The sequence below is a fragment of the Centruroides vittatus genome, unplaced genomic scaffold, assembly GCF_030686945.1.
Source record: "Centruroides vittatus isolate TY-2023 unplaced genomic scaffold, ASM3068694v2 contig_474, whole genome shotgun sequence".
NCBI lineage: Eukaryota > Metazoa > Arthropoda > Arachnida > Scorpiones > Buthidae > Centruroides > Centruroides vittatus.
This window is the reverse complement of record NW_027122266.1, coordinates 3,048,693-3,066,119: the sequence shown is the minus strand read 5'-3', so window position 1 is coordinate 3,066,119 and position 17,427 is coordinate 3,048,693. Positions and strand designations below refer to the sequence as shown.

At 29.6% G+C, this 17,427-nt stretch overlaps 1 protein-coding gene across 1 annotated transcript; it reads left to right on the top strand.

The window, feature by feature from the left end:
• Nucleotides 1-542: 542 nt before the first annotated feature.
• Sil1 (Sil1 nucleotide exchange factor) lies at nucleotides 543-16,375 on the top strand. The gene is made up of 8 exons (XM_067273385.1): nucleotides 543-632; nucleotides 4,200-4,408; nucleotides 4,487-4,719; nucleotides 5,058-5,255; nucleotides 5,328-5,449; nucleotides 10,958-11,225; nucleotides 11,799-11,863; nucleotides 15,815-16,375. The coding sequence occupies exons 2-8, from the start codon at nucleotides 4,213-4,215 to the stop codon at nucleotides 16,119-16,121; spliced, it is 1,389 nt and encodes a 462-aa protein (XP_067129486.1). The 5' UTR covers nucleotides 543-632; nucleotides 4,200-4,212; the 3' UTR covers nucleotides 16,122-16,375.
• Nucleotides 16,376-17,427: the final 1,052 nt, after the last annotated feature.

Here is a 17,427-nt window from a genome sequence, read left to right as displayed (position 1 = left end):
GCGAATTCGAATGCAACGTTGTGTCAAAATTTCAAAGGAATCGGTAGAAACAAACAAACGTTATATTTTATTTATATAGATAGATAGAAAATGATCTGCTTTAGTCCATCCTCACAGAAAAGCATAATGCTTCATAGAAAAGCAAACTTAGGTCGTCGGAGTTAGCGCCATCTGTTGGACATAAAAGCCTTAATCCTAGATGTTATCTTTTAATTTATATGAATGTTTAACGGAATAATATATAGCCTATGTCCACCCTGAAGGTCCATTCTAAATATTGGTGAAAGAATTTTTGAAATCGGATGAGTAGTTTCGGAGATTACCTGTTACAACCAAACTTAGTTACCTCTTTATATATTAGTATAGATTAGTATAGATATAAAACATATTTTAATATAAATTTTTATATGTTGTAAATTTATATTAATTAAAATATATTTTACCAAATATATATGTTTAATACGTGCTCAATATATTTAATTATGATTTTTTATTTAAACAGTCATATTTTTAAGTATTTACATTTTTCACCGCTAGAGGGGAAATAATCGTCTCAGGAAAGCAACGTGTCTCAAATGATGTTCTATGTAAACAATAAACAGTAAAGTTTTGTTGCAGATTATATTTTCTAAGTAAGAATTTTAAGTGTACAAAAATTTAACATAAATATTTGTAATGTCTTTACCTCATAGTTTATCTTATAAATATTTTCATGTACGTATATATTTAATTAAAGATTGCATTAGCAGATTTTTAAATGAACTTTTCAAGTATTAAAATTATTAAATAATAATGTATTTTTGCAGACTGTTTAAGTGAAAATTATATAAATTATCAATTAATACATATTGCTAATAATTTATGACATTTAACAGGAATAAGGTAAGATGTGAGATGATTCCCATCCACCCAAGAATTGTAGATCCCCTGTACCTTTGAGGTACAGGGGATCAAAAAAAGTCAAGGAATCATACCTGTACATGCGACCTTAACGAGATATTTGCCTCCAAAGGTCAGTTTTTACTGCGTATCAGAATTACTGCCTATTCTCCATGCTCCGTGTAGTGCACGGGTGCTGAGGTGCAAACAATAAATAGTGTAGTCGTGCATTAAAGTGCATGACTACACATTTGTTGCTCATACCTCAGCACCCCATGAGGTGAGCCCTCTACATCTAAAACTATATAACATCAAGTACTCCACGATTAGTCAAGTGGGCTACTCAAAGCCAGCATAATCGTGTGGGCTAAATAGCTAAGTGTGATATAGCTACGATACACTACGATACGATAAGATACGATACAATAACTGTAGTGGAACAATACAGTTCCCAATTGCTTGTGTCCTGAAGTAGATTGAATTTGCAAAGGGTTACATCTAGAGGCAGTAGCACATCCAGGGGGTGGGCCAAGGGACCCTGGCCCCTCCAAAGTAAAAGGAAAAGAAACACTAGTATATTTTCCAAAAATATTTTCCTAATTAAAATTTATTTTTTAATTTATATTGTGTCATGTTTTCTATTTCTAGTTACTTATGAATTAGCAGTCACATAAGGTGGAAATTTTATTGAGTTTGCATTAAAAATTTTATCTGTTCAGTTTGGCTCTCCAGGATCAAATCTTGAGTACACCACTATCTACAGGTATGATTCCTTTGACTTTTTTGCTCCTATAAGTAAGATCTCAGCCATCTCATTCAGAGGCGTAATTGTACCAAAATGAGTATAAATTCTCATTTTTAATGTGTTCTTATAAGTTATCATTACTATATTTAAAGCCATACAGGTGCTCATTTTCCAAATTTAAATGATTACAAATTACTGAATAAATTTTCTATTTTAATAATGACACAATATTCCGGATAAAGCTTTCCATCTCAGCTGATGCTGGGATGAAAATAAGGGTGCTTGTGTGCTAAAGACCGAAGTGTTGTTACTCTCAAAAAATCCTGTTCAATGCACTCTTCAGTTAAATGAAGCTACACGGAAGCAGGCAGAGAAGTTGTATTTAGGAATTGCATTCACAAGTAATGGAAAGCAGGGTGTAGAAATAAACATATTAAGTTGTTGAGTATGATGAGATACTCAATCAATTAGTAAACTAAATTGATCAGAGTGCTAAAGAAAGAATTAGGGAGGAAGGCAAAGCTATCCATCTTCTCAATTTATGTCCCAATCCTCACCTATGGATATGAATGTTAGGTAATGGCCAAACAGGTGCAATCTCAAATATTGACAGCAGAGACAAGATTTCTCAAACCAGCTGCTGGTGTTAAAGGCTGGTTTACACAACACAGTTATTGCTAATGTTTTGTTGCTTGAAATCACAATACGTGTGGATTTGCCTCATATGAACACACTTGCAACTCATTAGTGAGCTTGGTTAAGTCTCAACCATGTTGCAGAAAATCTATGCTGTCAGATTTTTTGCTTATTGTTGCATTGTCAAATCAATCAATGTTGAGATTGGAATTGCCTGTTAGATTGCATTCTCATCACTCTTGGCAGAAATGCATGCTCTTATGCAAATTCAGAACAACTTGTAAGCCATAGTCCAGTGCATCTTGTAAACATTTAAATCATCAACAAATCTTGTTGGCATGTTTTTGAGTATGACAAAGTGTTGATAATAGTCATATTTTGTAACCAGCTTTAAGAGGCTTGACAAAGTTTTAACAGTAGAATCTGAAAAAGTCTCAATATTGAGCTACTGCTTTGAGACATTCAGAGATTACAATTATGTAGGTTTGAACATATAAATAGAATGTCACAGGAAAGACTTGTAAAGAGAGTTTTTTTTCTCTTATTCTAATGGACCCAGATCATTCAGAAAACCAAGAACCAGATAGGTGGATATCCGGAAACTGTCTTGAGATTCTAGCACAGTGGTTCTTAACCGGTGGTCCATGGACCACTGGTGGTCCCTGAAAGCACCTGAAGTGGTCCGTGAAGTCATCCTAAAATTATTAAATAAATGACGAAGAGTTTTGTCAGTTCAAATTTCAAATACATTTTGCTTATTTAGTGGCTTTTTTTTGCACAAACTAAATAAATTGAACCTTCAACTGCAACGGTCAGGAAATATGAAATTGGAAGGCACTAGCAATATATTTGCATTTGAAGATAAAATCAGTACATTTATTGCTAAAATCGACCTATTGATCAGCTAAGTTAAGAGAGAATTTTTCTGCATTTGATACATTGAACCCAATTATTGACAGTCAGTGTGCTGAGATGCCCACCAGTGGCCGAGTGGTTCTGTCGCTAAACACAGAGTTTGGTTGCGGGTTCCCACTGCATTGCACTGGCACATGGAGTTCTCTGGGTTTTCTCCATGTTTGTAACACCTGAATAGGAACCAGTTTCCTTTAAAAGACCTCCTGGAAGGCATTATTCGGAAACTGATCCACAATCCTTTCATAGTCAACATTTCTGAGGTGCTGGATAAAATACAAGAAGACTTAATTGAAATGTAACACGATAGTAACTGCAAGGATACTTTCGAGACAGGAATTAATCTTGAAGATTTTTGGAGCCATAAAGCTATTGCTTTCTCTAAAATTCGAGAAATTGCTTTACGGTATTTAACTTTATTTTCGACCACATATTTATGCAAGCAAGGATTCTCAGTGCTTTTGATAATTAAAAGTAAACATCGAAATCGATTGGAAGCCAGTGCTGACATGCATTTGGCTTTGAGTAGCACTGAACAAAGAATCCAGCAGTTGGTAAACACTATGCAGTCACAAAAATTGCACTAAAATAATATAATATAATGTAACATTTTTGCAAATAATATAATACTCTTGGTTTCGAATAATTTTATACATGTTTAATTTATAGAACAACCTTATAAGAACTTATATTACTGCCAAACAGCTAGTGGTCCATGGCAAGAGAAAAATTTTAATAAATGGTCCGTCATCACTAAAAGGTTAAGAACCACTGTTCTAGCAAGACAAGCTGAATTTAATTGCTGTAGATTGAGGCCTTTGGAAGACACTACTGGAACTGTTGCTCCTGCAACCTGCAATCCATCTCAAATAGCAGGCATTGAAAATGAATATCACTAATTGAATACTTAATTATTTTATTTATTCTTTAAAATTATTTACTAGTAATTAATACTTAGGTTAGATTACTTTATTTTAATTTATTGTACTGTTAGTTAAATATGTATTTTATATTTATATATATTCAGGTAAAATAAAATTATGATTAGGTGGTCAGTATTGATTTTTCTCTTACAAATTGCTTTGGTAATAAAAACTGAAAGAGATGGTGCATTAAGTATAGTAAAAGATAAAGATGTTAAGGAAGAGTTAATTGAAGAAACTGCTGATGATGATTTAGAAAATGAAGATGACACACCGTTTATGCCATCTAAAAATTGGCAGAAAATTAAACCAGGTAATTTTTAGACTTTAATACAATAGTTTTGGTATATTATACTAACTTAAAAAAAACTATATTTTATATATGTTAAAGGTCAAACAATACCATCTGGTCTTCATGTTCGAATTAACTTACAAACAGGTGAAAAGGAAGCAAAACTATTAAATGATAAAGATTCTGTCAATGGTGAAAATAATAATAATAAATTTGCATACTACAAAGTTAAAGATGAGAAACTAGCTGCAGTTTTACAAAGTAAACAATTAGAAGAATTAAAACAAATGTTGAAATCCTTAAAATCAGACTATAAAGAGACTTCTGAAGAGGTATTATACAGTATATTCACTTTTAATTAAAATATCCTGAACAGAAAAATCACACCTTCTTCACATTTTCTAGCAGTGACTGTTTAATAAACAAATGTTTTCAGCAACATTTAGGGACCTGCATCAGCTTAAGCTTATATAAAATTGAATGTTAGCTAATTCGAAGTTTGAAACATTCTTGAATGTTCCAAACTATAAGGAAGGTGTGGTATACATTAGTTCTGGCTTACTAATTTAATAAGTTTAAAATATCCTTACACATAATTTTTGATTTATTTTATTTTTTTATATAAAATAAAAAGAAATCAAAAAATTGTTGTATTCTGTAAAATTTTTAGGATGCTAAAACACAGAATGTGGAAAAAATTCGTGCCAAATTTCGTAATATAGAAGAATTAAAAAAAGAATTTGCTAAAGTTAATCTTGCTATTAAAACTGATTCAGAAATGTTGATGGAATTGATGAAAGAATATCCTAAAGTTAATAATGAAAGGAAAATAACTATTTTAAAAGACGTTGAATATTTAGTACATCAGGTATATATTTTTCATTTATTTTTTCTTGAATCATTATATATATATTTAATAATATGTATTATGATATTTTAGTATGATGCAGCTCAAATGTTTGTGAAATTCAAAGGACTACAGTTAATATTACCAGATCTTAATTCTACTAACAGCAAATTGCGATCATATGTAGCATTTACCATAGGATCAGCAATGCAAGGGTTAGTTATAGTTTATATTTTTTATTAATATATTATAGTATTTTCCAAATCAAAATTGTCCAAATCAGTTTTTGTTGTATTCAATCATAAAAATGTTCATAGAAATATATATTCTTGTTGTTTAAATTATCATATTAGATAGAATTATTTGGCCCATTAGTTTAGTCTTTATAGTATTGTTATGTTTTAAAACTTAAACTTTATTTTTGAAAACAATCTTATTCATTTATAATTAGAAATTAAAAGAGATTTAAAACTTTGGATCAAAATTTTTAAAATTAAAAAAATTTCTTTCTTTAATATAATATATATTAGAATTTATATCATATTAGACCATCCTGTATTTACAAATAATATCATTAAAAAGGAATTTCAAGTTTTGTTTGCTCAGATCCAGCCATAACACAAAATTTGTGTTGTGACTGGATCTGAGAAGTCAGAATGCATTTTGGTTGATTTCTTCACTCAATGAGCATTTTGGTCTTTGAGAACTGATTATACAAAAATTTAACAATCAAAAAACTTACTCTGTGACATTACATTTTTCATTATTTCCAAAATTATTCTCTTTGTATTCACTTTCTTAGTTTATTCCATTCTTATATTTGAAATCTATGAAGTGGATTTTTTATCTATATATGAATTCATAGAAATGTTGATTTTCAATAATCCATCACTTTTTCTTTTGACAAAATTTTTTAACTTCTGTATCTGAATTCATTATTATGTCTTTGAAATATTAAATCGCTATTATGTAATACTTATTTATAGATAATTGACCATATATTAATGAACCTAAATAGAAAAAATACAGAAGACAAAATTGTCTTTGGATATGGATATTAAATGGACAAAATGTCTGAGTATTATTTCTTACAGCTATCATAGCATCTGCATTTTAGGCATTTAGTTTTCATTCCTGCTTAAAAATAAATTTTTTAAACAATAGTATAACATATTTCCTTTATAGTTTACAATTTTAAATTACTTTTCTCATCAAGTGAATTAATTTTAAATATAGATTTGAAATTTTATAAGATTCACTTTAATTGTTATAAATGATTACTGATTAGAACAGAAATTGCAAGTTTAAAAATAAATTCAATAATTTAATAAATAATAATAACAACTCACATATTCTTTTGGAGTTATACATTGGACTCACCCAGATCTTGAGCAACTCCAAAGGAAAAAAAGAACAACACTTACTAAGCATAAACAACATCATCCTAAATCTGCCACAGAAAGATTAACCCTTCCACGTAAAGATGGCGGACGTGGCCTGATTGACATAGTTAATCTTCACTACAAACAAATACAGTCACTGTGAGAGTTTTTCTACAAAAAACAAGAAACATCACAATTACATAAAGCAGTAACTCTAGCAGACTCAAATAACACACCATTAAACTTACACTCACATCATATGGACGCAACACAACATATAAAAAGCATAGACACCATTAAGCAGTCATGGGTTCGAAAGGCACTCCATGGCAGGCATCCTTATGATCTGGGCCAGAATTTTGTTGACAAAACTGCGTCAAACAGCTGGTTAGCATGGGGATGCCTCTTTGAGGAGACGGAAGGATTTATGATCGCCATACAGGATCAGGTCATAAATACTAAAAACTACAGAAAACACATACTCAAAGATGCAACACTCACAAATGACACATGCAGAAAATGTCACATCATGTCAGAAACTATACAACACATCACCTCTGGTTGCAAGCTCTTGGCACAGACAGATTATTTACACAGACATAATCAAGTAGCAAATATAATACACCAAGAGCTTGCAAAGAAACACAAATTAGTAGACATCTATGAACCATACTACAAATACATTCCACAGACAGTATTGGAAAACAACACGCACAAAATGTACTACGACAGAGCCATAATCACAGATAAAACAATTTACCACAACAGACCAGACATCACACTCATTGACAAACACAATAAAATCACATACATTATAGACATATCCATTCCAAACACTCACAATATACAAAACGCATGCACTGAAAAAATTAGCAAGTACACAGAACTCGCCCAGGAAATAAGGCATCTGTGGAGGATGGATAGGGTGCTTATTGTACCTGTTGTTCTCTCCTCTATAGGTGTCATACCACACACACTACACAAAAGCCTGGGCACATTAGAATTGAATAGAAACACATACATCACACTACAGAAGGCCACTATATTGAATACATGTCATATTGTGAGAAAATTCCTGAATACAGACACACACACTGATACACTTCTTTAATTTCTGTTTTTGGTTACTATGCCTTGACTTTGGTCAGGCATAGTACACAGCCACCAGTGTTAACCAACTATATCTCACTTAACCCAACATAATAATAATATTTTAAATTTGAATTCAAATTATCAGGTAACCAAAAAAGTTCTGTTGTTTTTTGTTGAAAGAAAACAAACATAAAAATGTATAGGAAATAACACAATTTATTCATTAAAATAACCACTCACATTTAATAACCTTTTCCCAATGGGAAACAAGCTTATAAATTCTATTTTTATAAAAGTCATGATCTTTAGAGTTGAAAAACTTCTCTAACTCCGTTTCCATAGCCTCTCTATTTCTGAACTGTCAATTTCGCAGATGATTATTTAGGCTTAAAAATAGGTGATAGTCAGAAGGGCTAATGTCAGGGGAATAAGGAGAGTGCAAAAGAGGTTCCCATCCAAGGGTCTGAATTGTGTCAGAGGTCACACACACGACTTGAGGCCTATAGCATTATCACGAAAAGAATGCTTTTACGGTTCACTAAAGCTGGCTGTTTTTTCAAAAGTGATTGGTGAACTCGACAGAGTTGGTCACTGTAGACGTTAGCAGTAATAGTCTGGCCAGATGGTATAAGTTCTTAGTGAACAATTCCATTTGCAGTCCACCATAAGCACAATATTGGCAGGTGTCAATTGATGAGGTATCCATTTGCTGAGCTTGTAAACTTTCCCAAGACTATGCAAATATAAATGGACAGTTTCATCGTTTACGGAGAACCTTTGTGCTAACATCTGACAAGTTTGAGCAGAATCTTCTTGATTGCAGCCTGTAATTCATTATCATTAATGACATATGGCTGCCCTTCTCGTGGCATATCTTTAAGCGACTCATCGCCGGAAGAAAATTTTCTAAACCATCTTTGGGTGGTGCGAGTGCTGACAAAACCTTGTCCGAAAGCCTGACATATTTCTTGAGCCGTTTGCACAGCATTTGTTCCAAGTTTAAACTCATACAACATACAAGCATGAATTGTAGAGTTTGGAGTACTCATCTTCAGGTCAATTTTTATAATATTAAGAGATAACCTTTCTACTTCTCTTTATATAAGATGAGTCAGCATTAAATCTTGATTAACATATTGCTGGAATTTTAATGCCATCTATTGTGTATTGTGTGTAACATTGTTTAAACTTTGTAGTTTCACAAAAAACGACAGAACTTTTTTGGTTACCTGATATTTTTAATGCATTAGCATTATTTTAAGTCAAATAAAAACATCAATTCAAAATTCAAATAAAATCTGCTAATAAAAAGTGAAAAAATATTTTTAAGTTTGGTAATTGAATACAAAATTATAAACAAATTTTAATAATTTAAATAAAATTTACTAAATAATATAAACTTTGTTCATTATTCAGCCATATATTCTGTATCCACAAGTTTGCAGAATGTTTTTTTGAATTTTGCCACACAACGGCATATGTCTTGGCTGGCATTAAGATATTGCTAGTTATTAGTGATTAATTCAATTTTTAGTTTTTCATTGGCAACACGCCTTATAAAACATACAACGTGCAGTTCAGGTAGATGTTGTGCAGTAGTTGGTTGCCATAATAGCCAGAGAGTTCTTTTTAAGTGGCTTGAAGCTGTTTGTGATGTATACAAAAACATTATGCATTGAGATCATCCATGTATTCAACTGTTACATTCATTTTCATGTGATGAAAATTTAAGAAGAGAATGGGTAACCAGCCATGTGTGTACTGTACATCCAGCTAGATAAATAACTTTACCATCATCTGACATTCAAGTCCACACAGAATGATTACTTGCAGATACTTGTGATGTCTCTACATATGTCTTAAGGACACAAATGTTTTGTGACAATTCATTAAATTTTACCTATTTTACCATTTGAAAAATAATCATGAGTCAAGACTCCTATTTTAATAAGATATTCAAATATAGCTGGATATTCTAAATGTTATTCTATCATGTCATTATTCCATGATTTTGTAGTACTAATTAGTGAAAACAATTGTCTGTCTGAAAATAAATTAGAAAATACAAGTTTGTAGAAGAAACTGCAAAAATCCAAAAATTTTACATTAGACTTAATTTATTTTATTTTATTTAAGCGTACTGGAACAATCATGATGTGGGGAGAAAACATACAAAAATTATACAAGATCATACAACATATCCATTAATACAAAACAAATATACACAACTTATAACTAAAACACAATAGTAAATCCAAAAGGTAAATTCAATCTTAAACCAAAAGTAGGAGAATTATAAGAAAAAAAAAATTACAAGAAAACTAGACTATATCTTACCTAGAAATGAAAAATAATCAGATTAGTCTTTTATCCACAAATTGGATAGTCTCCCAAATAATCAAAGCTAACTGCTGGTTAAATAACATGCAAACCATGCCCCTAAACACAATTAACATATAATTGCTAACAACTTTTCAGTATGAACTTAAAAGAAAAGCATTAAAAAAAACCACATTACCATAAAGCCAACATTGTGAGATAAACAATTTAGCCTTTTTAATAAAAATAAATACCTTAAAAAAGAATCAGTATCATAGATTACTTTTATAAAATTATTAACGAGGTTGAGGCCGAAGTTTTCAACATGAAAACGTGTACGTCAGACGTTCAGCGCTGCTTTCCTGTAAGCCTAGAAGTTTGACAATGGTGTTTGGATAGTCAGTAGAATCATGCTCGACATTCCAAATTCCATTGTCAAACTTCTGGGCTTACAGGAAAGCAGTGCTGAACGTCTGACGTACACGTTTTCATGTTGAAAACTTCGGCCTCAACCTCACTATTAAACAAAAAGGAAGTAACACCAAAAAATCTCCTCACAAAATTTTGACAAAGTTTCTTTATGTTAGAAAAAATTTAAAGTTATCCTCTTACACAATTACAGAAACCAATGACAAACTATTAACAAACCTTTAATTCAGTGACAAAAAATTTAAACTTGTGTAAAAATGATTGAAAATACTTTCTTTATAATTTAATAAATAAAAATCCTTACAATTACTAACAAAGTGGGCATTTCGAATGAATTTCTATTAATTATTTCAAAATAAATTATATTCTCAATTCTATAGTTTTGCAGTTCTATAGTTCTTGCATAGTAGTGAACCTTCCCTGGAAACTTGTGGATATATTTTGAAAATAAGACTAATTTAAAAATATAATAATTTTTTTTGAAAAATAATATATTTTTAGGAATCCACCTGTTCAAATTGCTGTATATGAGACAAATATACTGCAACAGTTACTTAGAATTCTTATTTATGATGTCACTGATGAAGTTCAGTCAAGGGTATTATATGCACTTTCCTGTTTATTAAGACAGTTTCCTCTTGCTCAGCAGCATTTTGCAGATAGTGGTGGTTTAATTGCACTTGCTGAACTTTTCAAACAAACTAAACTACATTCACCCAAACTGCAGTTAAAAGCTGTAACTCTGTTGCATGATCTTGTTATTGAACAGGTAAATTATTTAACTTTTAATTTATAATTTAAATAGATGCATTGGTGCAGATTTGCTAAAGTAGAAAAATAATTATGAGATTATTTATAATTAAAAATAGATAAATTTAATTAAAAATGATTATTCAAAATGTTAACTGAAATTGATTAGTAGCAATTAATTACATTAATAAGTCTTATTTAACCAAATAAGGTCATGAATTAGTATCAACAGATAACTGCGATTATCATCATAATTACCAACCATTATTATAAATAAATATATGTACGAATTTTAAAAGTAATTGATAACCTTAATAATAGTTAACTTAAAAAACATATTTTAAAATCTTGTTGATTATTATTTTCATATTGTTAATTTTAAAATGTTAAAGTACTGAAAGTTTTTAAATAAACTTGATTCTCAAATGCTAAAATATTATTCAAACTTCTGTATAATAATCATTAGTAGTAATATATAATATGTAGCTGTTTTAAGATAAGTAGTGAAACTGCATCATGCTAAAGAGAGTTCCATAAATGTACTTTTTTGAAGATTATGGTTATATTACATATTATTATTTTAATATCTTAGCAACAAGCAAAACAATATGCTTCAAATGACAAGCAACAAAAAGAAAAACTTCAACAATATAATAAGTAAGTAAATTTTTAAAATATGTTTTGTTATATAATTCAAAATAAACTTGTTGAAGACATGTTATTCACATATAAATAATAGAAAATTAATTTAAAAATCTTTATATTGATACAAAATGAAAACCTGCCTAAATAAATTTGTAATAAAACAGTTTTCTATGTCAAATAGTATTACAAGGTTTATTTGGAAATTAACCTCCAATAGGCAGTGAAAAATACAAGAATAAAAACAAACTATATTTATTGTACACAAAATGTATGTACATCACTACTTCTCGACATAAGTTCTGCTGAAATTTAGGCATTTGTTGTAATGTGGCACCATTTTTTGTATCCCCTTATCAAAGAAGTTTGTCATTTAGAAATTCATCCATCCAAGAATGCCATGAATCAGTTCCTCATTGGATTCAAATTGCTGCATTCCCAACCACACTTTTATTTTTGGGAACAAATGAAAGTCACTCAGTGTGAGTTGGGGTTATAGGCAGATGATCAAACAACTCTCATTGAAATTGTGGGTGTGTATTGTCATGGACACTAACCATGCCCAAGGACATGCCTTAACTCTTGTTCTGAATCACCCTTTCAAGAAATTCAAGCAATTGTTATAAAGCAAAGAGATGATGGCTACAATTTTTTGGGACTGTAAGGGAGTGTTGCTGACAGATTTTATAGTGCCTGGGATTACTATTACTTCACAGGTGTGCTGTAAAACTTTAAAAAAAAACTTTGAAGAGTGATTCATAACAAGTGCTAATGCATGTCCTGGGACATTGTTCTTGTCCATTATGCACACTCGCAGGCATTGCTTCAACAGTTTCAATAGGAGTTGTTTGATCATCCCACCTATAGTCCCAACCTCACAATGAGTAACTTCATTTGTTCCCAAAAATGAAAGTGTGGTTGGTGATACAGCAATTTGAATCCAGTGAGAAACTGATTCATGGCATTTGTGTAAGGCTGAACTTCCAGGTAGCAAACTACTTTGATGAGGAGATACAGAAAATGGTGTCATGTTATGACAAATGCCTGAATTCTGGTGAAACTTATGTTGCTAAGATATGTATGTACTTTTTGTATATAATAAATGTAGTTTGTCTTTATTCTTGTTTTTTTACAGCATATCAGAGGTTAATTTTCAAATAACCTTCATACAAACCAGAAGCCTATCTAATTTAGAAATGGAAATCTTTTTAGCAACTTGAGCAAAGTGGAATATTTTAGTTCAATAGCAGCTAAATTCTAAATCATAATGAAAACATATTTCAGTTGTATTGAGCTTTTAAGCAGTTGTTTTCCTTTGTTCACCACATAATAATATCTTTGGTGTTTTCAACATGTCTTTGAAATAAATGCTTACATTGGAAGAGAAGCAGTTTTAAATAATTGTTAAATTCTTTTAGCTTTCCTCTTTTTCTGCATTAATAAAAACATAATCCTTTATAAAATAAGAACTGCTGAAAATAGAAAATTCTGGCTAATAACCATCACACTCCATTTTACTCAGATTTTATTGTACATTGTTATACAGTGAAATCTCCATTAATGGACACTCCTGAATAGCAGACATCTCTTTTTAATAGACATTTTTTACAATCCCAAGACACTTCAAATAGGATATCTATTATATTCACCTCTAAATAATGGATGCCAGTGTCCATAAACTACCATACAAAAACACAAGGTCCCACCTTCAATATTCTGAAATATTTAATTATGTACAAAATATTTTAAAACTATAACAAAGAATCAGTTCAAATACTCTTTTAGAAGAAGAATTTTGACCATAGCCATTGAATAAAGACTGGCTAAAAATAGGAACAGGAGAAGAGGGCAGGTTGTAAAAACCAAATGATATTCATTATCTGTTAGAGAAGACTAATGTGGTTAAGTCATCAATTACCATTTATCATTGTACATATTAATGTTATTAAACTTCTGTCTTATTGTTGGAATTAAGCTTATAGTACCTAAAAACCATAAACTTTTCTGATATTAATTCATTTGACAAGAACTATAGCACTGTAGTAATGAAAAAGAAACAGTTTTAAGGTTAAGACAACTGTGTTTATTTGGTGAAAGTTCAAGGATCGTGTTATGAAGGCAATTAGCCAATCACAAAGTGTAGGAAGATATCTGGTTTTCTTGCATTTATGACATAATTTATGATCTTAACAGTGTTGTGGTGGCTAAAGTAAATTTTAATGAATCATTTATTGAAAAAAGCAAAAATGTTCGAAATATTACACATACTTGATAACTACACAGCAGACAAATCCCTATATTGATTTTTATGAGTCGCTTATATCTTAAATGATATTATAAGTGCAAGAATATCAAAAAATTTCCACTTCTTGAAGTGCTAGCCTTTATAACTCGACATTCAAAGTCTAGTCACCTAAACCCTTCAGTTCATAATAATAGTTTCATTTTTCCTTTTTGTTACTTCTGCTCAGGTCATTTTTGATGAATTAATATCAACTCCTACGTTTTGTTGTAATATACGTTATGACAAAACTTAAATGTGATAAATGTTTACATTTTGTTGTATAATCAACGTTTACGTTTTGTTGTAATTTTTACCTAATTTTTATGTTAAAATATCCTATACAATCTGTTTATTTAGAATTCAATTAAAATGTGATTTTTACAGCTGAAAAGATAAATATCATAATATACTGCATATATTTTAATTATATATGCTGTGTGTACTTTTTGGTATTTTCACATTACTAACCAAATTTGATGTTTTCGGTATCCATTGTATTCTTCACTTTATAATGACCAAGTTAAGATACAATATGGCTGTTGGCATGTACTAAACCTCCAAATAGCAGACAAACTTCTTGGTCCTGACAGTGTCTGCTATTCGGAGGTTATACTATATTACATTAGCAAAATGTTAATGATATCTTATCTTTTGAGAGTTGAGAATCATTTAATTATATGGACAAAACTTTGACTGAATGATAGCTGAAACTTTGCAGCTTTCATAATTCAAATGTTTAATATTGTGAAGTACTTTATATAATATATTTTATTCTATTTCAATGAATTTTCTCTAACTTCTATCAAGAAGTTAGAGAAAATTTTTTTGTTTAAAAAGATTTTTAACAAAAAAAGATGTTTTCCATAGGATGAAAAATAAATAAATATTCTACCTGGCTAATTAAGCCACTCTTGAAATGAAATTCTAATTAATTTAATTTAGTTTATGAAACAGGATTTCATAAATTAAATTTTGTTATGTAGATAAATATTGGTAATTCTACTAGATGTCATGAATAGTAATTTTGGCTACTTATTAAGGATATTATTAAATTTAGCTTTCTGTGTTGTTGTAATTAATATACTATTTGTTTAAACACCCAAAATGTGATATGTGAAAGTTAGATCTATAAAGAAAATAATTTTCAGTTACTTTGAAAATAAAAATGTTTTATTTTACACAGAAATTTTGTTAGCATTTCATATGATATTTGTGCTTAACATATGTTATGTTCAGAGTGTTGAATGTTGACATATTTTGAATATTGTAGAAATTATCAGTGTTAAGACGAATTAAAAGACACACTTTTAATTCGTTTTTTGTTTTACACAAGAGTTTATTTGCAGTCACATTCAATAATTTATATATTATCATTTTCAGGCAAACAGAAGGGAACTGTAGATGATGATGTGTGAATTATCGAAAGTGCTTGCAAATAAACTTGTGTAAAAACAAAAAGTGTATCTTTTAAGTCATCTTTAACATTGAAAACAGTCTATTTTAATTATTAAGAATACCTTGGTTTGAATCTGTATTATTCTTTAAAAAATTATAATAATACAACATAGTTTGATTCATAACCATAGATTTCCTTACAAATTTATGTAGTTAGAAAAATAACACTCTATCTAATTCCTTTTCATTCATTTATAATTGATTAACGATTTTTATTTTATTTTTAGCTTTAATTTGCAAATTGGATTAATTCAGCATGGATTTTGTGACTTAATTCCAAAGCTTTTGTTATCTCCTGATTATGATACTCAAGAAAAAGTTTTAAATGCAATGGAAACAATTGTTCATTTATGTAAACATCAGTTTAAAGAACATATAGAAATTCTAAAAAATTTATTGAATTCTTATCAAGAATTATCTCTTGAAGAAAAGAAAAGTTCAGAAGAAAGTGATGAATTGTACTTTTCAAATCTCTATGATCTGGTACAAAATCTCCTTACAGATATTGGAAGACTAGATAAAGATGAGCTATAATTCACAATGCTAAGTTGAAGTCAAAAATCTGCAATTTTTTTATAACAAATTATGAATAAGTTCTAATTCCTTTAAATAATGTCAATATCAAAATTTAAATAGCACAAATGTGTTTATTATTATTTCTATTAATAATTTAATTTTAAAAAATGTATATATTTATGTGAATATTGTATATTCTTGTATATATAATGTATATTTTTGAGTAAAGATGTAAATGTATTATAGATGATTAAATAATCAAATGAAAACAATATAAATCTGAAATATTTAAAAGTTTAATTAAATTTTAATGAACAGTCAAATGGCTAATAAGAAGGCAACTTGTTACTGTGAAAAATCTATATTTAAATACCTAGTACTCTGAGGAATGAAGTCTAGATTATTCAGAAATTATCAAAGGAGATCTGCTCTGGCCTGGATACATTGGATTATACTAGGGATGGAAAACCTTTTTATCATGGAAAATCAATTGTTGTTTTAGTATCATGTCACAAAGCTGCTCATATATTATTGTAGATGGCAAATTTTTCATTATATTATTAGGCTTTTAAACAAAAAATACTTTTATTCATATTTAGAGAAATATTTACAATTTCTGTATTTACAAAACATAATAGACTAATACTGCATAATAAGTACCAATTTCTTTTAACATTTATAAGTGCTTATGCACATCTTTTAATTAAATAAATTATTTAATACTCAAATATAAATTTAAAACAATGCAAAAGTGTTATTAGTAAAATTTTCAACTGTATATTTGGTTCAAGCATAGTTGTATGTAGTTTAAATTGGTCCTCAAGGTAAACATCAGTCATCTGAGCTCTCAAAGGTGTCTTAATTTGTGCAAGATATGAAAATGAGAATTCACAACAGTATATTGTTGTAAAATAGAAAAGTATTTGACAAGCATGCTCATTTAAATGTAGGTATTCAGTTGCAATTTCTTAACATCAAAAAGAGACTTTAGAATAGTCTTCAGAGAAGATTGATCAATTCCATCTATAGTTCAATAGGAGAAATCAGCAAGATAAAGGATTGAAATGCTAATTTTAGTATAAGATCATGTTTCTCAATAAGAGAATGATTAGGGCATTTCAAATGTGAATATGGAGAAGAATGCTGGAAATAAGTTGGATTGATATGATTTTTAGTAATAGTGAAGGGTAGAAAGAATTGGAGAGAAAAGAGAGACATTGAAGAAAATTATGAAAAAGGAAGCAAATTGGATGAGAGATAAACTGAGAAAAGATGAGATAATGAAAGAGGTCATGAAAAGTGTAATTGAGGGAGATAAAGAGTG

Bases quoted from the DNA above. Each gene is read 5' to 3' on its own strand.
- Sil1 (XM_067273385.1), top strand. From the start codon at position 4,213: ATGATTAGGTGGTCAGTATTGATTTTTCTCTTACAAATTGCTTTGGTA. The intron at 5,450-10,957 runs GTTAGTTATAGT...ATATATTTTTAG, and splicing joins ATAGGATCAGCAATGCAAGG to GAATCCACCTGTTCAAATTG. The intron at 11,226-11,798 runs GTAAATTATTTA...TTAATATCTTAG, and splicing joins ATGATCTTGTTATTGAACAG to CAACAAGCAAAACAATATGC.